Here is a 24,471-nt window from a genome sequence, read left to right on the forward strand (position 1 = left end):
CAGCTGTATGTCCTCGGCACGAGCAGTTTTCTTTCGTTATATCGAAATTTTGCTACAGCCCAACAGTAAAGTATATAAAGATATAAAGATGATACTTTTGGGAACTCAATTTTTACTTCATTGTAACGAGAATTTCATTAGAACCATGTCTGTTATAATGGGAGTGCACTGTATGATTAAAGGGATTAGTTTTGGTTGAGATAGGGATTCAGGTTTTAATGCTTTGTGACATAATTAGAAAGCACTTATATGAAATATCAAAGAGCATATCATTCTGAATCAAAAGTTTATTTGATGAAAATTGGTTTTCAAAATGGTTGAGATATCCAAAAACAAAGATTTTCTAATAAAAGTTGGGACCCATCTTTTATTAGGACCACTTTGTTTTAATCTTTTTATATCTCAGCCATTTTAAAACCAATTTTCATCAAGTAAACTTTTAATTCCTCTTAGAATGGTATGCTCTTTAATATTTCATATAAGTGCTTCATAATTATCTTGCAAAGAGTTAAAACCTGATTCCCCATCTCAACCAAAACTATACCATCCCTGTAAAGACAGCGACAGAGAAGTAGAGACAGAAGGTGAGATAGACACAAAGATAGATGAGACAAGAGAGAGATAGAAGGAGCAAAGAGAATATCTTTGGGAGAGACTCACTTCTTGAGGAAGGCAAAGAGGTATCTCATGAGGATCATGACAGATGTTGGTAGCTGTGACACCATGTCTCTTAGCTGATCTATCCTCTCCCTGCCTGGTGGTAGATCTGTTGTAATGGAATCACAGACAATCTCCATGGACACACTGGAACAACATACTCATGATGATTTACGGCTGCTGCCAACAAATGCTTAGAACACACACTATTGTTACAGTGAACTGTAAAAACACTCTACCATGTGTAATTCCTATTAAAATAACATGGAAGAGAGACCTTGCTTAATGCAGAAAGGAGTACTATATGTTCTTTCATGTCCAACGACACTAAGCGTACACTAATGGTAAAACTGACACAAATCTAAGAGAGAATGTTACAGAAAGGTGTTTGTTTGATTGTTTCTTCCACTACACGTCCGGTGCTTGCCTTGTTGATGGAGCCTTGTTGATGGAGCCATGACTTTTACAATCACAAACTTCACCAATAGGTACATAAAACGGGAGAGAAGTGAAGTTTCAACACCTAACACCACTATTTATTCTAAAACTAATGGTTGATATAATGGTGAATCTGTGTAAATTCTCTATTCTACCACAAAGATATTATACCCTTAGAATTGTCTTGACATTACAACATTCTTTCTGCATATCTCTAAAGTAGTTGACACACATGTATGTCATGTGTTTACTTTTGATGAGTGTCACGACTAGTAATTCTTACTGATGCAATCCATGAACTTGTCAAACTTGTCCTTAGGGAAGAGTGGTTCAGGAAGCTCTCTGAAGTAGGCCTTGAGCACACTGGCCACCACATTTACATCTCCTTCCTCACCCAGGCCATAGATTGGGTCTTTGCCTGGATATAGCACACACAACGACATAGAAAAACAAACAAAGATAATTATCTCACTCCCAGCAAACTGCAGCCCACAGCACTAATTACACCCTCATGTAAAGACACATTAGTTTGTGAAATATCAACTTCCTTTAATATTGTCAGTGAGACCACCTCTGGAAAGAAAGAACAAAAAATAAATAAATAGAAATGTCACTATGGCAACTGGTATGCCTCCGCCATATCACATTATTCTCACAAGAGGTCAATAGTACATATTGCCAATGTGAGACAACAATTTCACATGATGGCCAGATAATCATTATTCGGTAATCATACACCAATTTTCAAGACAATACTTTGAGCCATTTTCAAAATATGGAAAACAAGTGAAATTTTAGTATTTTCACTTTTGACCTCACAGTCTAAAATTTTCCCTGCATAATCCCTGTGTGACAATGCATTTACAAATTGTATACCTCCTACAAATGCAAGTGTATAAAGTACATTCAATGATTTCTATTAAAGGTATGGAGAAAACTGTGCAATTTCAGCATAAGATTTTCACCATTTCAACTTGACCACTGACCCTTGACCTTTGATCTCTGACCCAAGAACTTCCAAAGAGAATCAATGTCAGGCAATCCACATAGAAGCACAAAGTTTCATGAAGATACTTTAAGCCATTTTCAAGATATGGAGGAAAGAAGTGAAATTTTAGCATATTTATGTGACATTTGACCTTATGTCCCAAAACTTTCCATGAAGAATCCACGTCTGTACATGTATACACTAAGTTTCATGAAAATGAATTCAAGCGTTGTAGAGATATGAGGAACACAGTGAAATTTTAGTATCTGACCTTGACTTTTGACCTTGAGCATATACGCCCATTTCAATGGGTACAACTTCTTTCATTCTTACATACATACCGGTACGCCAAGTTTCGTTTGACTACCTGAAACTGTTCTCAAGTTACGTCCTCCACAAACTGATTACGGATGCACAGATGGACAACCCACAACATTATGCATCCAGCGCCACTTCATGAAGGAGACATAAAAACAACCCTAATCCTTTTCATCATGAAACACTATCTACAATAACTACTGGCCACTTATCAGATTTCCTGTTCAACTTTCTAGCGTCCTACAGTTGCAAGTTCGCTACGCTTCTGTGACAAAATACACTTTAAAAAAAAAAACACTTTGGCATTGTCCAGGATTGTCTGCTGCCTTACGAAAAGGAAACCAAAAGATTTCGTAGAATGGGTGTTGGTTTCACTCTCCCACTCATTAGTCCCATCAAGTGGCACAGAAAACAGGCTCATGATCAATCACACATCAATTTGTGTGGCTATAGTATCATCCACATTACATGCTCTGGCAGTTGTCAGGAGGCATAAGATGAAATGTACACACTGCATCATGCCATGAATATTCTGCAAACTATGAGTGTTCATTGTTGTTGTTGTTTTTTTAATAAGATATGAAACTGCACAATCTGAGAGCTTACACTATAATCAACTCAATGCACATTTTCTGCAGAGACTTTATATGTGCAGTATACTGATAGTAGGTTGTTGTTGTTGTTGGTTTTTTTTTTTTTTGGGGGGGGGGGGGTGGAGGCAGATACTGAATATATATGCTCAAGGAAGGTTAAAACATGGTAGCTGTTATTTAATCACCCCCCCCCCCCAAATAAATAAAGATGATGTGTTCCTCTATCCATAGGGTGAAGTGTATAATAACATTAACCTCCAGGATCATACATGTAACATACATGTATCAATAACTGAGGAGTGCATGTGTAAAAACTAATAGAATGTTCAAGATAATGATTCAGGATGAAGGTTCTACGCAAGGGAAGGAATGTACATTTAATACAACTTCTGTTGTCTTTAAACCACTAAGAAATTTAGACAGCACAAGATTCTTTCAAAGAAAAATGTTGACTATTCTGTATGAAATGCTTGGACAGGAACTAAGCATAAAGGTAAGTGTAATGTGTTCAAGTTATTCGATAAGTTTGCATGGACACATACATAGCAGTGTGATGATGAGTACAGTATGTTGTGTGCAAATCTAATGTGGTACACTGATACACCATATTGTGGCCTGTACTTTGTCGAAGAAGAAGATTCCGAAGAAGACTGCAGTCTCTACCATGAGGACATGCACAATTAGGCAAATCTGTACTTAAACATTTTTTACCTATGCTCTTGGAAGAAGAATAACACTGTAAAAATTAATGACCGTTACAAAGTTTGTCCATACATAAACAGCTTTCACAGCATATCTGCTTGTTTTTTTTCTTCATAAAAGAAGATATTATCAGAGATAGGACATCTTCATTCAAACCGTTTTGAAATGGAAGGAAATTCTGTGATTTCCTTTTTATGTCAGTGTATGTGACAGTATGTGTGTGCGTGGGTTTGTGTCAGTGAGATTTTCCTGGACTTGGCGTGGCCGTTCACTTCTATGCAGAGAAATGACATCAAACAGATCTATTGTGTCTTTAGCTAGTAATCAGCTATGAGGTAAGACCTACCCCTCTCAAACTGCTCCTTCATGTCATTGATCTCCAGATGAGAGCCTGGTAGTCGGAAGATGCCATGGTGATGGAGGCCTAGAGAACAAACAAACAAATCATCAGCAGGTAAAACATCATCCAATCAAGTCATTTTATATCACTGTCTCTTACAAAAACAAGAAGTAGAAAAGCACTTGAAGAGCAGATCTCAGCAAAGCTCATTTCCAACCATATATATGTATATATGCTAAAAATAGCTAAATTTCACAATGATAAAGAATCCTTTCTAGTACAGTGTCTCTGTTAATTTCTTGCTGTGTCCCTAGCACCTCCTCAAATACACACAGCTTGAATTCCGTAGTTGATCCAGATCACTACTAAAATTTAATCATCTGTTCCTTGAGTCTTTATCATCTGTTCCTTGAATCTTTATCAACTTTTCCTGAAAATTATATTCAAATTTGTCCATAACTTTTTGAGTGGTCAGACTGAAGCCCAAAGTTATCATACACAGATATCGCACAAATTCCAACATGTATACTCACCATATACTGTGATAAACTCTATGCAGCTTGCAACGATAGGTGGGATTTGAAAGTTGCCAGACTGCAATATAAGGAAACAGAGGAACAACAGCGTTACTATTGATGATGATGACGACAACGATTATGACCAGCATTTATATAACACCATTTGTCAGTTAAGAACATTAAAAAGGCACCCAGCTCCCATCTGTTTACACAGGGCTCTAATACATGGACATTCTACAGTCACATGTGATGAAATATACAGCAAATATACCACATAAAGCTTATAAAGTCTTTGCTAGATGAAGTCACAGAAAGGGCTACTCTTCCCTACTACCATGCAAGTAATGTGTGCTGCAACTCCTGACAGGCTTTTCTTAGCACGCATTTACCAAAGAACTTGTGACATTATGCCACAAACAGTTCTCAAGGCTCAGTATGATTCACTAGCCCACTACAGAAAAAAAAAAAATTGTAGTCTTTTGTCAAGGAGATGGTGCAAACATTCCAGGGATGCAAGATCGAATACTTCTATCACAAGGATGAGAGGAGCATTACATCATAATTGCTATTAACACTGACATCCTTCTTTCCCTTCATATAACATTGTATTTCATGTGACGTTCTATCTATACTCACATCCAGGTACTGCTGCAGATCTCCCCCAAAGAGAGGCATGTACACAGAGCCTGGTCTCTCCCTCAGCTTCTCCTTCTTAGGAACGTGATTCAGGGGTCTGTGGATAGAATATCAGTGACATAAAAGCTATCTGTAACAGGTCCTCTTCAAACAACAATCTACACATCCACAGAAACACATCCATATACCAGTACAACACATCATCAGTTGAGCTCAAAATTTTCATTACTGGTACTTGGTATACTTTGGATCAAAAGACAAACTAGTGAATAGTTTAACTCTGATGATTCTTTCCATGCAAAGAGGAACATTTTTGGTAAACACTACATTCTGACAAAATGATTCAAAGTTATTGAATCTACTTCATCAGTCACTGCTAGAATAATTTAATTTTAAATCCTCAACACTCTGTGAAGTAATGTCATAAAGACAGATGCTGCCTAATAACTCCTATATGCCACAGAGAGCTGTGTCTCAAAGCCATCTGACAGCTGAAGGCAAACATTCCACAGGATATCGAACTCCACCCCGACCCCCCCCCCCCCAGCACTTTCATTCCAATCAATTTGGAATATAGGATTATTTGTGGAAACATACATCCTCTTTTATATACCTCACCTCCTTTTGTAATCTAACTATATTATGTTCTTTGCATGTCAGCTTCTTGACACTTGAGATGGAACATGGCATCCCACCTTTGTGACAATTTTCATGCAGAAAAAAAAAAATGTTTTATTTTTACTTCTTTCATAACAGTTTAATTAAACTATGCAAGACTGTCAGGGAAAACCTTGCAAAATATCTTGACATATATTCTATTCCTAATATAGTAGATACAACTGACAAATGCAGATGTATTGACATAAGATATTGTGTTTAGTAGTGTCATTATACTCCACTTTTCTCCTTGGTTTTTGTATCTGTTCATCTTTTTAATAACCTTGTGAGAGAGAAGAGTTTCTTTGTGAATTTTAACACCCTGTGCAAACATGTTACATGACAAAAGGTCAGCAGCAAATACATACCTTGAGCCAGAGGTGCCACTGGATTCATGGGCTGAAAAAAAATTAACAAAATCAGACAATTCAATGAGTAATCGCAGCCAAAAATGTTATATCAGCACCATCCTCTAAAATGGCCAAGTATCATCCCTGTAACAACCCACTTTAAACTTTAAGATTGTCATTTTACTTTCATCATATAAACTTCTACCTTTCATGAAATTGTCTTGTTTTTATAAGCAATTTTAACACTAATACACATCTTTGGAATCTAGACGGTGGGAATTCACGATAATGGGAGTGAAATCCCTGGAATAAAATCCAGACCTAATACCCACCATCACACTTCTCCACAGATGAACTCTTTTGTCAATTCATCAAATGGAGAGAAACACTCAGGTGACTTCATAAAGCTAAGATACAAATTGTAGCTAGTTTTTAGAAGACATAACATCTCAAATGTGGCAACTTGAATACACCTGTGTTACTTTGTTAATCTGCAATTAAGCTTCTAGTTTTCATATAAATTCATATGTGACCCGCTACAACAAAATGGTCCTAATGTCGCGCACGGTCGAAGCCGTGAAAATCGAGTTTGAAGTTAGAGCATCAAAACTGGTTAAAACTTACGATTTTCTGAATTTGACATATTATTAGAGTTTGACATGTCTTCTATCATCTGTCGAAATTTTGAAGCAAAATGATGAAAGGAAAGACCAAAAAATTGCTTTTCTGGGCCATGTTTTTTTGGCGTTTCAACGAAGCAGAAACTGGTTCGAACATTTGGATTGAACGCCACACATAGGCTCCGCCCCTAACAACGACCAGAGTGATCTCATTGGTCAGTTTGCTGCTTGCCGCTAACCGAAGCGTGAAGCTCGCACACTGCCCAGTCGACTGGTGCGTGCGGGCGGGTTGCGCTATGCCTAGCCGCTTCTCCTGACATCCTGGTTACTGATTGGTCGGTGAGGAGACCGCCGACGCTGTGTTTGAATAAGCTTTTTGGGGGTTGCTAGGGCTTAACTTCTATTGTCCGGAGGTGAATACTGACTGGCGTGTCTCTTGATTGTGATTGCGTCGTATATATAGGAGAACTTTTAGAGCGCTTTTCTCGAAACAGTGATTTCTCAGACGTCTTGACATGCTCTCTTTTAAACATCGATATCTCCGCAGCCGATTATTTTTATAAGACGTGTTATATATCAATTTAAAGCAGAAAGATTAGGGAATTGTGTCATGCAATTTTCAAATAATTGACCTCGCCCGACTTTAGGATCATTTTGTTGTAGCGGGTCACATATGTATTCGTACGAACTTTGCCAAATTTGTGTGTGTCTTTTTTTTAATCAGGATTTTTTGAAAATTCAACAAGCTTTGGAACGCCTGAAGGGCATTCTGCTGTTGCCACAAACTGGCAAGGTACCATGCAAAGACTTCCTGAAATACCTTACTCATGGTCATTAAGTATCTGAACATGAAAGCTTTATCTCAACGACTCTTAAGGAACTCTACAGCAAACCAAACTATTCCACTGCCCTGCATTTCACACTTCCAACTCCCTATACTGTCTGGAGTTCAAATTCCACACATGTGATGCTATCTTCGCACAAAATGGACACAGTTGACATGAAGGGCACAGAATTGCAATAAACATTGACAGTAAAACCCTACCATCAAGTTTCTGCCGTCAGAGGAAGGAGACTCTACGTCTATCTTACCTGATCCCAATGCTGCCTTCATCAGCTCCTGTCTGGACTGCATACGTGCCAATGCATTCCCTTTCTCAAGGTTCTCTTTGAATTTCTGATATGGAGGAAGAAAAGAAAGAAAATATGATGACCTAAGTCTGGGTTGGTTAACCTACATCTTGCATGCCGCTTGGACAATTTCTTCAGTTTTCCCTGGATTGTTTATCTGTTTGTAGATTACATTTATGCACACTCTACTGCCCATGATATCGAGTGTAATAAAACCTGAAGGTTTTATTTTTCAAGTGCATTGACACGATTTTGCAATACAGCTGAAGAACAACAAACAAAAATGCATAAGAGAATCATCTATTTCATCAAAGAGAGTAAGAAGTTAGGAAGTTTAACAAGAATCTTCACACTTTTAAAGACATACAGGCTTAATTGTCTATTCAAGAGCTGACATCCAATGATCTTTAATCTACTGTACTTTCCCAATCAAGCGTCACTGATGTCACACATAATAATGCATCTAGAAAACAAAAACATGCATATCACAAACTGCATTCACTGGCATTAAGGCCGCACAATTTCAAACAGAAAAGAAAGTTCCAGTGTTGTTCAGCAGGAAGCGTTGACGCGTGAGACTTACACCGAGAAAGTAGAGCTCCTTCTCCTGGTTGCTGCGAGGTCGCTTCATGGAGGGCACCCTCGACAGTTCTGCGTTGGAGTCGTGCGCCTTCAGGATGCGGAACTGTGCCTGCACCTCCTCATCAGCCAGGTTTGTAGTGTCGTCTGCCCACATCTTCTGCATGTCTTGTAGCGTCTTCATGATCTACACATCAACGGAATAGTGGGTCAGGTAGGGGATACGCTGAACTGATCTCAATCTAAAATTTTTACACATTAAAGTCACTAAACTGTACAAGCTGTACGACTATGGTAAAACCAGAAATTTTCCTTGTGCATGAAACTTTCAAAAATTTCACAAAGAGCACAGATCTGCAAAAGTAAGATACGCAATAGAGTGCTTTTTTTCTTCACTGTTGCAGATCGATAGGCAAGGTTCACGATGGATAAAAGTGCACAGTTTGTTATTTCCAGTATGTTTAAGGTACACTCAAGAGGAATAAGCAGTTACACCTTCCAAGTAATGGAATTAATCCAATTCATACATACGAGTACTGTATGTATACACTTGTGCATGTTACAGCTCAAGTCAGGCTGAGTAATAATTCTGAAGTCAACTACTCCTATGCATGTTTAGTAGTGCGCATTCAGTTTTGTTGTGTGTTTTATATCAACCAGCAGTGCGTGTTCAACAAATCCGTTTTACTAGTACATGTAATATACTTGTGATTTTTGCATGGTCAGCAATTCATAAAAGTTTCATGCCACGGATGTTTTTGGTTTTACAATTAAGTTTCCCATGATGGTAAGCTACACACCAACAATTTCCACTAATGTAAATCTGCACTAATTAGTTTTGATTCATCAGGCAGTATTGCAATAATCTTTCCAAAGTATAGAGAGCAAACAGGTTCTATCATGAGAAGAAGAAATGCTTGACAATAATGAGAATATCAGAATTTGATGTAATACATTAATAGGGTTTTGAAGTATATCAGAGTCAAGGGTTTCACTTATTACAACTGATTATGATTGATGATGTACGGCAACATTTTTATATTCAAGATAATGAACAGTCTCTGTGGCAAGTTAGGCAGATACATCTGTGTGTGGTTATGAGACAAGGCTTGGTCATGAGACAAGGCTTGGTCATAAAAAGGATTTGATCAATTTGCCAGGAATTGGTTATGACAGCACACAGTGAGAGTATGCAGACACAAATCAAGCATGCATACTCCATCATTTTGCTAATTGCCCACGCACAGAGACTATCTGGGACACAATGTATTTTGACTTTGATTTCTGCACACAGAAGGCAAATGTTTGTAAGAGGCTAGAATCCTATCTAGGTTGGCCAGTATGCCTTCTTTCACCTCCCACACTTTAAGTCTGGGTGGCAGAATCTCTTCAAACACAACCCTGGCACAGTACATAGTGTTCACTGTCTTTTATCAGAGAATTTCAGGTCACGTTTCATTACAAAAGCATGCAGCTCCTTTGTTTTATGCAGTCTATTTGAAGGCCTGACACTGCATTTGCTCCTGCAACAATGTTTCCAGTGTTATTTTCTCCAAGGACTTAGGGTTAGGGTTGTAATAAAGTTTCAGTTATAGTTTGATGTGAGGATTGGGATAAGGGCTAGGATTATGTTTGTGGGTAAGATTTATGTTTGGCTTAGCATGCAGATATTTCATGAGAGCAATTGTTGCACAAACAAATGTCATGGAACCATTTGAAGGATATCAACTAACAAGAACGTATCTTAGTTGTGCCTACACATGAGGTTGGCAGTAATTGTATCCAGATTTCTTTATCTTTGTTTCTCTGATAAAAGTCACCTGCGACACGAAAGCAAATATGACATGCTGCTGTGACTAAAAAAACAAACAAACAAAGCCAATCACCCCCCCCCCCTATACTACAGGCAAACAGAATGACAAAGGACAAAGTACATTTCTCACACTGGTAAGTTGGGAAAATTGTTCCGTTATTCCCATTTTGCTTATCATGAGCTAAAAGAGCACTCCAGTATTTGTTTTGGATTGAAGCTAAACTCTATTACAATCTGGGCTGTACACACACCCACACATAGGTATGCTTGCAAGTATATACAGTCAGACAGAATGTGCAGAGGGAGGGAGAAAGAATACTAGAATCCTTATAATCAGTCAATTTAACTAAGCAGGCCTAATGATACAGTGCACTCCCGTTATAACGAACAAGATTATAACGAAATTCCGGTTACCATGAAGTACAAATTCAGGCTGAAACGTTATCCACTCTATTTTTTTTTTTTTTTTTATTGTTTATATGTTCTGTTATAACGAAATTTCGATATAATGAAAGAAAATTGCCAGTCCCGAGGACTTCGTTATAATGGGAGTCCACTGTAATGCTAAACTTGGGATCACTTCAATAATTTGAGGTCAAACATCCAACAGACCTTAAATATACTGAACAAAGTTATTTCTGTTTATAATATACTGCATGACACAATGGACACAAACATCTTTACTTCAAACACTGAAATTTTCATACTATTGTTTAAACTACCTTCTACAATACATAATATTGGGTGTACAATGTATGTCACAGCTAATACAGAAAATGGAAAATAACTTTTGAGTGATCCATTTGATACTAAATATTTTTGAAACAGTAAAATCATCTATTCCTCAACAACTTCCTTCTGAAAAGCGACAATATTGTATAAATACATGTATAACACTTTGTCCATTTACCTTTCTATTCAATACTCATTTATGTATTACTCAATGTGCATAATATACATCATATCTATATGTTACATCTATTTGTAGACATTTTCCTATCTATATTTCCAGTAAACAAGGATCTCTTCATCTACTACACAATTTAATGACCACAAGGATATCCTATGGTGTACAAATATTGGTTGGCACCAGATCCTAATAGATTCCTAGAACCCCACAGACAGATGACTGTACAGACCATACTTCGGATGAAGTAAAAATCCAGTCTCTAACTGCAAAATGGGCCGCCAGGTTTCGCTCTAGCTCTCTCGAGTCATAATTATCTGCCGTTAATCAGGGGCAACCTCTCCTTGCCGCTCGTTAAAACAAAATCAAGGTTCAATTCGTTACGGTCTAGGAACACTGATTACCCTGCCATCTCTCTCATCACATATATGGGAAGACATTACGCTGTGTGAGCGGTATCAAAGACGGCACACCAAACATATCATGTATGCTTCCACGAGCGCACATACAGCCAGTCTATACACACTAAGCTACAAGATCAATAACACAGATGGAGAAGTGCACTCTCACAAGGCTAGATTTCTGACAGGGAATATGGCTTTTGAGGGAGACAATAATACAAAAAATAATACTAATTTTCATTATGATATTACATTTATTTCAATTCATAGTCCTGCTGAATGTCATGAAAATAAACTGAAAATTTGAGTGATGAATATCATTGTATATTGTATATGTGCAAGCATAGTTTTCATTTTCAATTGCATCTGAAATCCAATATAGGCCCTAAAGACAAGAGGATCTCCCTATGACTCTCATTGTAAGAATACATTTTTTCTTTGTCTAGGATACATCATCCTCTCTGTAATTAGTTGTAGTAGAACCTTTCTCAACCTAGGACTCAAAACCATGATGTGTGCATGTAGGGGGCTTTCACTATCATACAAAAAGCAAACATACAAACAAACAAACTTGTTTTAATCATCTTTTGAAATGCATTTCCAAAAGTATTTAGAGTTACTGGGCATGCATACACTTGCATAATTGCCTTGCTGACAACTATTTGCAGATGAACATTGCATGCAATAGCTGCGTCACAAGTACCAATTCCTGTAAATCAAATGTGTAACTCTTGATATGCTGCATATGTTGTATATTATATGTACACACCACTGAGGAAGTGAGTACATGTTCAGGCAGACTCCACCTCCCCAATCGCTTCTAGAGGTCAGACTATGAAACTATCAATGCAAACTATAAAGACTTAAGCACTTGAACAGAATTGAAGTTTGCATTTTAGATTTAAACAAGAAAAAATACAAATTAAGACTAGCATGAATTGTGTTTAGAAACATGTTTTATACAAGTAGTCAGTAAAGTGTGAAAGCCCTAGCTGTGGCTCTGGCAGGCCCTGGATGAGAGGCACAAAGGCAATTCTCATGTCTGTGATCCTCACCACCACCCCTCTGGTATCGTGATTAATAAATGGGGAGGGATGTGGTTCAGCATGACTCCCATCTGGAGCTACTCATGGAATAATCTACGCCGACATTGCAGGTGTTCCATTCTCACTGATGGCTTTTCAAGATGCCTTGCTCCCCATGGGTGAGAGGAACAGGGGGAGCGGTAGCCTTTTGACAAGGCCTCGTGGCTGAGGAATGAGACTAACTTGCCGCAACGAGTATCGCGTGCAAGGGGTGAACGCGAGACCAAGTGGCGCAGCCATGAGGCCTTTTGAAACTTAGGTTTTCCCTGCCACTTCACTATGTACGTGATTGTATGAATTATTCATGTTATAGGGCGGTATGGTTCAGTCAGTAGCAAACCTGTATCACAATCAACCAACTCGGGTTCGATTCCCATTGAGTGTAAATTGCTCTGTTCCTCAGGTAGGACATTTAGTAGATGGAGTTCACAAGTGTGACGGATTCATGACTCACTCACGTAAAAGATCCTACTTCATTCATCACAAAGAGTGGGTGCTAACATGGTGAACTTGTCCTCCTGCAAGTCTGCACCAGAAAATGGGCAAATGATGCCAACCCCTTGTGGTTTGCTCCAGGTGACTAGCAATAGCCAGCAAATGGTATCAACCATCAACCAGGCACATTGTGCCATACAAAGAAAAAGATTCATGTTCTCATGAATTAATCATAGTGGTATACTATAGTATGAGCTGATTTCTAGGCTGCGCTAGAGAGTCCCGATGAGCAAGCTACAGTATTTGCATGCTTATGCATATTTATAACACACTGATGTCATTGTGAGTAATGTGGTCTCTGGTTGGTTGCTACCTTTTGGGTAGCAAAATCGAGAAGAAATAAAGTTGTGAAATAAGAAATTCATGTCAGATTATAAAAGGGGGCTGCGCAACTTGGTCTTGCACTTACTCGTTGCCTTGAAGTTAGTCTTTATTCCAAGCCTCAGCCAAGAGGCCTTGTCAAAAGGCTAGGGTAGAGGGAAAACAATGATGTCATCTCAGGCTGCTCAAAATAAAAAAAATAGTTCTCTACTAAAGCTAATCTTGCCTTCATGTTACCAAAGATCAACAGGATAATTGAGCCCAATAAGCCCTTATATTTATATGGTTGGAGATTATCTTCACAGCAGCTGTATAATCTGCGACATTTCATCAAGTACTTTCACTCCTTACCCGTGGTCTGTTTGATATTACACTGACTTGATACAAAGATATCTTTGGTCATTCGAGCAAACATTTCTTTATCTCATGCATTCATGATGAAGTAGCGATCCACATGGATCGACTGTGCAAAAATTGAAATTCCTTTCAGAGTGACGGCTGCCCAGTTTGAGCTCAGTAAGAGTCCCAAATGTTTGCACATCACACTCAAAGCTTGGTACATCACCCAGCAGTCGAAGTGGGGAAAAAAAATTATGCATAAAATTTTGTCTATTCCAGAATTTGCCCAGCACGGCCAACCAATCCCAGACAAATCTATTTGTCCGCCACTCACTCACACCATTCACCCCAACTCTTCTCGTCTCTTCAAATATTGACGCAGGAGAGGAAAGTTGCTCACCTCATTCGTGTCTGTCTCTAGGTGCTTGATGCGGCCACTCAGATTGTCAGACTTTGATTTCAGTTCCTCGGAGAGCGGGTAGATATCGGCCACCATCGTGGTCGTCTGAAAACCATGAGAAAAGATGTGGGAAGACTGATTCACATCTCATCTCACAAGGCACAAAGTGCATTGGGAGTGGATGCAATGCAAGGACTCGGCGGCACATGCTGGACACACTCATACACTGCATAAAGCTGACGAGACTTCTGAGAATGTGTTTGTTCAACTGTATTTGAACAACATCAGATAATGCTATAAGCTGATGGATGTGCTGTCCCGTCAGATGCAAATCATACAAGTGTAAACAATGATCTCAGTTGCATTTGAATAAATGGAATGTCATTTTGAGATGCCTACCTAATTACTTTTAAAACTGATATAGATGGCAATTAGCACTGGTAAGGGAAAGATATCTGAGTTAGTATTCACATCATTCAAAAGCCTCTCTTTAAGGATATCTAAAGAAATATCACATTTAACAGTAAAAGATAGCAAATACTATGATGACTACACTGGAGCACCATTTGCACTGAACTTATGGTGAATGAAATGCTTGTAATATTGAGAGGGTACATTTCATCTATGAATCAAGAGATCTGCTTTCAAATCAGCCCTGGGAGAATGAAGGGAAACATACATAATTCTGATACTATAAAATCATAAAACATGATGCTTCAACAGACTCTATCCTATATAATACCACTGCCATGAAACACTAAGAACTGTTATTTTGACTTTCTATCATTTTGGCATTTAATGTATTCTTGTATTTCTCTCAATTTCCGTATGGACACAATGAGTGCAGGACAGCCACAGCCATCTACATACTATGTACAAGTGGTGCACTCATTAACAAACCATTCATTGTTATTTGTTATTAAAGGACAAGTTCACCTTCATAGACATGTGGGTTGAGTGAATGCAGCAATATTAGTAGAACACATCAGTGAGAGTTTGAGCAAAATCGGACAATCTGTTAAAAAGTTATGAATTTTTGAAGTTTCTGCTCAGTCACGGCTGGATGAAAAGGCTACTAGCTTGTGATGTCACATGAGTACAACGATATAAAGAAAGAATAAAGAAAATTCAACATATTTCCATTTTTCTCGCATAACAAAAGAACATCTGACTTCTCTCTTTCAGAAGGCAGGGAGAATAATATTACCCTTAACATACGTCAGTAGCAAGTCGAAGAAATGTGCACTTTATTCAAAAAGTAAAGTTTTGTGAAATTCTCTTTTTGTTTTCCTTATATAGTTGTACGCATGTGACATCATACACTGTAGTAGTCTTCTCTTCCAGCAGTTACTGCGCAGATACTTAAAATATTCGTAACTTTTGAACGGATTGTCCAATTTTCCTCAAACTTTCACTGATATGTTCAACTAATATTGCTGTATTCTCTCAGTCCTTATGTATATGAAGGTGGACTTGTCCTTTAATAGCTTGAGCAGGGCAAAGAAGTTCATATTGAAGGCACCTATGTCAGTGAGTGCTCTTGGGTACTTTGATTCGGCTGCATAGCACACATTCAGCAGGCATAATAAAATGTGTACACTGTCAGTAGCCATGCCATGACAATCCCTACCCAGAGACCATTGGAGGGGCTCCTCAGTAACTCACCGTGTCTCCTCCGTGGGGGATGAATTGGAATGTCTCAGGCGTGGTGAAGGCATGGCGATGGGTCTCCAGGAAGCTGTCCTTGTCCTTTGATGCACTCATGCTGCGGATGTTGAGCTCCAGCCGCTGCAGGTCTTCCTGCTGGAGTCTGAGTAGTTGGGTCTGGGAGGCCTGGAAGGCGTACAGCATCTTCTGTGTCTTGCGCACATAGCCAAGGTCTAAGCACTGATTCAATAAAACAAGACAAATATCACACTTTCTATAGATGCAATGGATGAAGCCTGCTTGAACTACTAACAGTTAGAACATACTTCTCAGAAGGACTCAAAATTCATCTTTTACCTTCTTGAATTTGCTTGCAATATATCAAAAGGGATTACCAAGAACCTTGTCTGGCTGACACGATTTGCCCGGGTAAGGAATTGTTTTGGAGTATTTTGAAATCATAAGTGCAAAATGATTTCAATCATAGTACATGACTTTATTCCTGAAGCTCCCTCCCAGTTCAGCAGTGAGTTGGTAGACGATATAAGTAATATGTAATGATCAAATCATGCCCTAGTACTTCGTAGTAGCAGCATTAAATCGTATCCAGCTAACAAGATGCTTTTTATCAAAAGTGTGCATTTATTGTTGCAAATATTTTACACTTTACAAGGCTACTTTATAGAACAGCAACTACCTGGTGCATGTCTGCTGGTACACATTGTACATGTTCTCTTCAAAACAACAGTAAATTCAGTAACAGTGCAATAAAATGATAAGATATGTGTATATCATCGAAACAAATTTTAATGTCACCATAAAACAAGAGACCCGGGGGTCACACGCTCACCTGAGTATCGCAAGTTCACCTACCGTGCATTCTTGCAGACTCTTACCTGAGAACATTGGAAACTTGTGGTGGGGGTAGCTTTGAGAATGGGGGCATGGTGTCCATTTACATATTCCATCACACTGGTAAAAATACCTGCCAAGTACACTGTACTTTATAGAATGTTGGATTATGCAGCTTGGGAAAAAAGTCTTAAAGCCCTATCACTTCTGATAAGAACTAGAGAAAAATATTATTTAATATTCATTAATTTAGGAGGTTTGGACCCCTGGGGCCCCCAAGGAAAGCCTGGTGCCCATTCAAACACTTTGAGATCTTATTCCTATGGGAATGCTACTTGACGAGTTTGGTGAAAATCCATTATGTTGTTTTCAGCAAGAAGATGAAAATTTAGGCCCGCATTTGGACACCCCCATCCCATCCCGCTTCCTTGGGTTCCAAGGGGGTGGGGGGGCACCCCGATTCTCCCATGAACAAACTTGAAACAACAGTCATCAATACACTGACTCATTGTATTAACCCTAACTAGGCGGGGGGGCCTCCCCCCTCGACGTTCTGCGCGATGTATCGCAATCGCAAAAAGCTATCGCCGCAACATTTCATGACTTTTTTCTTTCAAGTCTCCCGCATCTTTTGACACCAAATTTGCGACGCCCGGGCGCGCGGTTCAGAAGTTACGCATAAATATGTACATGCATGTCAGACCAAATATTGCTCAAAAACGTGAATTCGTGTACAATTTCAATGCAAACTGTGCTTACAGGCAAATTTCATAAAAGCATGATTATTTTGGTGTTTTATTGATTAAAATCAATGAATAACATATTTTCTTGTTCGAAGCAATGTCGCAGACAAATTTCATCGAAAAAACAATGAAAAACATAAAGTTGAAAAAACAGAGAAATACATAAGAAATGCAAAAAACAATAAAATACTTAAGAATTTTTTCTGATATCACAATTTTTTTTAATTACATTTGCTAAGGACACTAAAAAGAATACCAACACAAAAATTGTGCCTGTTTTGAGCTTTATTTTGTGATTTATACCAAATAGTCTGATTTCATGCATCATTATGCATAAATTAGCATAATTTAGCATAAATGATAATTTTTTGAAAAATTAACTTCAAGGTATTTTAGATTACATCATAGGCAATGTGTGTGCCAATTTTCGTCGCAATCGCACGGTCGACGGCCGAGATCTGGAGGGGGGGGGCCTGGGAGGCCCCCCCCCCCCCGGCTCGATCAGCTACCTAAATAGCCGGTCTAGTTAGGGTTAACTTACAGTATATGTAGCTCAATCACTTCCAGTTCTAGAGAAAATCTGTAAAGATTCCTGACAGGAGGGGGGTGGGACCCCTGGGGCCCCCCAGGTGGGGCATGATGCCCATTTGATGGAATTGAGATTCTATCCCCCTAGGGATGCTACCTGCCAAGTTTGGTGAAAATTGGTGATAGGGTTTTCAAGAAAATGATGAAAATTTACAATTTCGGTCCAAATTTAGGCCCCCTGGGGCCCCCAGGTGGGGCATAGTGCCCATTTGATGGTAATGAGATTCTTTCCCCCTAGGGATGCTACCTGCCAACTTTGGTGAAAATTCATCATGGCATTTTCAAGAAAAAGATGAAAATGTACAATTTGGGCCCCATTAGGACCCCTCCCCACCCCCCTCCCCTGGGTCCCAAGGGGGCACCCCTGATTCCGCCATGAACAAACTTGAAACTACAGTCATCAATGTACTAATTCATAGTATAAACTTAGCTCTATCACTTCTGGTTCTAGAGAAGAAGATTTTTTAAGATTCCTTAATTTTGGGGGGTTTGGGCCCCTCTGGGGGCCCCCCAGGTGGGGTATGGTGCCCACTTGAACAAATTGAAATCCTATCCCCCTAGGGATGCTACCTGCCAAGTTTGGTGAAAATCGGTCCAGGGGTTCTCAAGAAGAAGATGAAAATGTAAAAGTTTACGCACGACGCACGATGCACGCCGGACGTCGGACGAAGAGCGATTGCAATAGCTCACTTGAGCCTTCGGCTCAGGTGAGCTAAAAAAAAACAGTTCCTGAGATGTAAAACATGAATGTACAATCTCCAATATGCAGACATGATAAAATGCCTGATATAGCACACTCATTTTTCTTGATGCTATTTTGTTTGTACACCAATGCAGTTACATAGATAGGGTAGGTGTCACCAGTGTAAAAGATTGACAGTTGTAGTAGGTATATCAGCTGCTAGTTTGCATGGTACTACACAAATATGTCTAGTCAATGAAGGTCCCTGTGTTTTTGCCTTATCTACCCTGGTTGATCCAAGTGAAAAAGATGGTATGTATCACAAATATAACAGGTGGCCCAATTTCAGAGTCACATCAAGAAAATATCCTGTTTTGAAGCATGTGTCTAAATATTATCCAGTAAGCCCACTAAAAAGGAATGCTTCCCAATTTGGTTCTAGGCATGATCGCAGTCATTGTGTGTGAAGGCTGCATGGAGCCCATGGCTGACCATGCATTGCAGCTACAAAACCTCATGTGTGGGCTGCCAAGATGTTCCCAACACTGACTCGCACAAAGGCAGGCCAAGTTTGCGGCCACAACGTATCCCCCTCCACAAGGTCATTCACCGAGAGACTGTCAGTACAGTCTTCACGAATGACAGGCCTCGTGTTATGCCATCTGTGCTCCATGCCAATTATCAGAATAAAATAATGCCATTTGTGATGCTTCAGTGACTTTCATCTAATGAAAAAGTGCAGATATATTCCTACAATGTTATCAATTCTTTCTCTTGTATTACTGCTTACTAAAGATCGTGACTACCTGAGAGAAAAAAAAAGGCTTCAGGAAAAACATTTAGTTAGAGTTTCAGTGGCGGATCCAGAGGGGGGCGCACCAGGCGCGCACCCCCTCTTTATTTTTTTGTTCAAATAAAAGAAATAAAAAGAAAAAAAATGGCGATGGGGCACTTGCACCCCCCTTTAATTTCGTAAAGGTGCCTCCCCTTTACGGAATTCCTGGATCTGCCCGAGTTTAGAAGTAAGGAATGGAGAAAATCAAATATATTTCAAAACACAAGTACCAAAGTTAATGAAAATTTCACTTAAGATGACAATCAGAATGATTTGTTCCATTAATTACTGCAAAAACTGTTATTTTTGCATACAGATATTTTCACAAACGAGATCACAGACATTTTCATGAGATGTTGCTTTTGCGATTTGACACCAAGACCTTCATACTTCTGTACTACTACCTGTCCTTTCCTAATATTTTTGTGTGCTATCAAATTGGCAGCCCAACAGTAATTTGCAAAATTTGCAAAAATTAAACCCTTATGAAAATAACAGCATACACTGTAAATATGACACATCGCTGAAAGATGAAAACACTGGACGGAGGCCAGTGAGGTATCTCCTGAATACAGACAGACTCACATCAACTAACTCTGCCCCATTCTTCCCAAAGTACTTCTGTATGGTGGCATTAGCTGCAGCCGTGACCAGCAGGTAGTCATTTCTTGCTCTTGTGGCCTTGACCTCCGCACTGCTTAGTTTCTGTTGGACCTAAAGTGAAAGACAAGGGAGGAAATGTTGCCATCAATGTCAAAATAGAATCAACAACTTCAAGGCAGTGATGTTGTCTCACTTCTTTTTGTGTGTGTGTCATAGTCTGGGTGGTGCATGTACAGTGTCTGTAAGCACGAACTGCCTTTTACAAAGATACAAATGTATGGGAGTATATATGGCGCAGAATTTTAATCACATATATTTTCCCATAGGATCTAGGTATACTGGAAAGTATCATTTTTTGCTACTTGCTACTTGCAAAAGATATATCTAATCACTAAATTCATCATTATATAAATCTTTGCTCTGACTAAAAGATCAGAAGTTGATGGTTTCTTTCTTTTTTTTCTGATTGGATGGTACTACAGACTTGCTCAATGTGATATTTACTGACAATTATCATAAAAAAAGAAAGCAAAGCAACAGAAATTTGTTAAAGATTATGCCCTTATACAATGTACATACACACCACCTGCATAACATATATATATATTTTTTTCTCTCTCTCCTAAACACAGGATATCTAAGCTGGAACAGGATGGATACTTCTGGATTTCCTTGGGAATTTCCCATGGTAAATGTTTGAAGGCATAATGTGATTTATGAGTAGTGTACCATCAGATTCATCAGGAAAAGAGAGAGAAAAAAAAATGTGAAAACCACATGTCACTATCAGTGATCAAATTTGGCATGCTTTCTAACTTTACCTCTCCCAGTTTCCTGGAAATCATGTTTTGTTTGCTACACTTGGCTTGTCTGGCCTCGCCATATACAATTGTTACAGCATCAAATCAAGCAGCAAAAGAAAACAGAGGGGGGAAAAAAAGGAAATCATCACCACATGTATAAAGAGATATGTACCATGACATTTTACATGAAGCGCTCCAGTAACAAACTGTGGTAGGACAGCTCATTCACTCTCTGTTTTAAAGGTATACCATACCATGTGTAATGGTGAACAACCTTTCACAGCAAGATATGTCCTACTTTGTATAACCAATATAGTTCAATTCAAAGACAGACTTGTTTGATAAAGGCAGATGAAAATTGGGACAACTGGGACAACTTGTCTATGTGATCAGAGTATGTAACCCACGACAGCTGCTAGTAGCCAATTTTATGTGCAATGACACATCATGACCATGTTAGCCTTAATCAATTTCAACAAATTAGATAAAGTTATGATGTCACATCCTCATAGACTCCAACCCAAAGTACCTTCTGATCTGGAGATTCTCCCGCTTGAAACCCCTAGCAAACGGGAGACTCAAAGTTGATGTGTGCGAAGCGCGAAATTCCCAGGGTTCTAGATGCTCTCTGGTGCTATCTAAGGCTTATTTTTTCAACATACGATAGAAATATGTAAGAAATCCTTTCCAACGGGAGACAAAGAGCCAGGGCGGGAGAAATTAAATCTCAAACGGGTGAACGGGAGATTTTGCAAAAATGGGCTTTCGGCGGGAGATCTCCCGTCGAAAACGGGAGAGTTGGAGTCTCTGCATCCTGCTATTCTCCCGATGGTTTGGACACAGAAGCCATAAAAAGTCATCAATGCTCTGTTATTACAACACACTACTGTAAAACATGATATTTTCGCGTCATGAAATTTCACGAATTGGAGCCGACAGCCTTTTTTGCAGCATGAAATTTTCGCGAGTTGCCTCTAACATTTAATGCGTATAGTGTAGACAAGAACTTTCAAGTGCATCTTAATTTTGTGAATCTTGGCTCTTGCGAAACACGGGAAGGTAGAATGCACGCGAACATTCTTCGTTTTACACTAATCATTTGAGGTGAAGTTTTTCTTATTGCTCTCATCAGAATTAAATGCTGTACAGAGTTGCATGCAATTCAGTGGAAGAATCAGCTTAGATTTAATTCATGTCTGTGATTAAGACTAACATCACTTCTCAGAGACCAATATAATTTTTTCAATATGCACATATAAAACCGTTAAATCCCATAACTGCTATCATTATGTCAAATTCTAGCATAACAACTCTGATTAAATTATGAAGCAAATCCTAATCAAATAATTGGTTGAGAGCATACACGTGACCAGGCATTTAGTTTACCAAACACATACCGTAAAGTTCCGTGTATAAGACGCACCCGTGTATAAGACGCGCCCCTAATTTCGGACCTAAAATAAAAAAAAAAAAAAACACACGAAAATGTCCACGCAAATATTGCGTGTGTCATACATATTATTTCAGCTCAAAATTTCCCTAGAATGCAGCATGTATTTGCTCTATTTTTCGTTTCCTTTTATATTTTCTTTTAACGGTATTCCTCGGACATCAACAAAATATGGAAGCCGCAAAATGCGAGACTTGTCTCGGTACTCACTTGCTATTGTTTCGCCTTTCAATCGTTGTACATGTGTCATGCATATCGTACTCATGAGTGTACAGTACGATCTTTGCTGTCATACCAAGGAGGTACTAGGCATACATAGCAGAGGATGTCTCGCATATTGACGCATGTCAGACTGGAAGGTTCATTACGAAAAATAAGAAAAACATCAACAAGTGTAGCAGAGGGATCATACGGCAAGACGTACGGTGCGTACGGTAATTACACTCATGCACTGTTACCATGCAGTAACATGTGTGTCTCTTGTACCATGCTTGTTTGCACAGTGCTAGCCTTTTGCAAAAGGCAGCTCGCTATAATTTCAGCACACGCACATAGAGAGCAATGGACTTGCACACACAGCGCGCAACGGGCAAGCGCGCTTCGATCCGATCGCTGTGTGCACGCGAGTCCATTGCAAAAGCCTCTCTATCTGCAGCTGCTGCCTTTGCCAAAGGCTTGCTAGCTAGCTAGCTACAGTGTAGCTATGCTATCCTAGCTGGTCTTGCACTCGTGAAATGAAGAGCAAACGAACGACATGGATAAGCATGCATGCTTCACACATCGTTCATATTTACGGTGACATAGTGTCGATCCTTCTCCGTATTTTACAGCTTTTGTCTATGGCCATATTGATACTAGTACATTGATAAGTTTTACGGTATCGGTAATTTAGTGATGATACCTGTACATCGCGTATTCCAGCTACTAGGTTGGCTGTTGGTAGCTTGGTAGACTGACATCGGTGGCATACAGCAGTGCTGTTACAGCTGTTGTCTATGGCCAGATTGATACATCGTTACTGCACAAGGCCGATGTAAGTTTATCTCGTACTTCAGCTTTTGTGTGTGTCCAGATTGAAAGATCGCTCTTTTATCCGTAAGTTTTAGTGATTGCTTACCTTCCAAACGTCGATGGGCATACATGGCCCCAAGTTGGCCTTATAAAATTGGGTGTACATGACGGATTTTTTCCCGTGATTCGACTGTACCCGTGTATACGACGCACCCCCGATTTTCAACGTTTTCCGACGAAAAAATAGTGCGTCTTATACACGGAACTTTACGGTAGTCTTGTTTATGACTGATCACTAGCACTTTCACATGGCGATCATGCAACATTTCATTGTTTGATTTACTCGTGATGAGGGGGATTTATCAAACAACAAGGATCTGCTTCATCATTCTATACAGGAAATAATACACATCGTTTTGTTCTGGCATTAGTACAATTATCCACACTCGGTATCATCGAAATAGTCCAAACATCCTTGGCTATCGCCTCAGGCATCTTAGATTGTTCCATAGGTCCCTTGCATGAGAAATTCATACTTAATGCCCTCACTGTGTATTATTTGTATATCATTCTGTCTCTTTGTTTCTACTCCAATGACAGTCAACTTAAACACAGAATGCTTGAGGCAAAAAAAAAAAAAAATCAGTGTCATTATATTCAAGTCAATTTTGCAACCAGGTGGCTACTGCTCTTCATGATGTGTGTGCCATGAGCAAAAATCACATTTAAAACAGTCTAATATTTCTGATAACATATAATTTCAAACCCTACAGAACATATTGTACAAAAAGTCCTGTGTCATTCTCTTAGAGATGATAGCATGAGAAGCTCTGAAGAAATAGAGCTAAATAAGTTCTGCCCAAGTAATCTCACTCGAATTACCATTTGAATTAAACATGTAGCGATGGATTTTGTAGTCCATCTTGTTTCTACGATTCTCAATGGAGAAATGATAGGAACAGTGGGAAA

General features: G+C 39.1%; 1 protein-coding gene across 2 annotated transcripts in view; it reads right to left on the reverse strand.

Moving 5' to 3' along the window:
- LOC139728134 (SLIT-ROBO Rho GTPase-activating protein 3-like) overlaps positions 1 to 24,471 on the reverse strand; it is a 100,160-nt gene that overhangs the window by 15,849 nt on the left and 59,840 nt on the right. For both annotated transcript variants that reach the window (XM_071639096.1, XM_071639106.1), the window contains exons 6-16: positions 20,221 to 20,349; positions 15,954 to 16,175; positions 14,289 to 14,393; positions 8,532 to 8,714; positions 7,910 to 7,994; positions 6,216 to 6,246; positions 5,191 to 5,287; positions 4,570 to 4,630; positions 4,043 to 4,120; positions 1,379 to 1,513; positions 661 to 766 (exon numbers count right to left, since the gene is read on the reverse strand). In XM_071639096.1, the coding sequence (XP_071495197.1) occupies positions 661 to 766; positions 1,379 to 1,513; positions 4,043 to 4,120; positions 4,570 to 4,630; positions 5,191 to 5,287; positions 6,216 to 6,246; positions 7,910 to 7,994; positions 8,532 to 8,714; positions 14,289 to 14,393; positions 15,954 to 16,175; positions 20,221 to 20,349 (1,232 nt within the window). The remainder of the gene's footprint in view (positions 1 to 660; positions 767 to 1,378; positions 1,514 to 4,042; positions 4,121 to 4,569; positions 4,631 to 5,190; positions 5,288 to 6,215; positions 6,247 to 7,909; positions 7,995 to 8,531; positions 8,715 to 14,288; positions 14,394 to 15,953; positions 16,176 to 20,220; positions 20,350 to 24,471) is intronic.

Source organism: Diadema antillarum, unplaced genomic scaffold (assembly GCF_040938485.1).
Source record: "Diadema antillarum isolate AM-2024a unplaced genomic scaffold, OU_Dant_1.0 scf00000018, whole genome shotgun sequence".
Classification (NCBI taxonomy): domain Eukaryota; kingdom Metazoa; phylum Echinodermata; class Echinoidea; order Diadematoida; family Diadematidae; genus Diadema; species Diadema antillarum.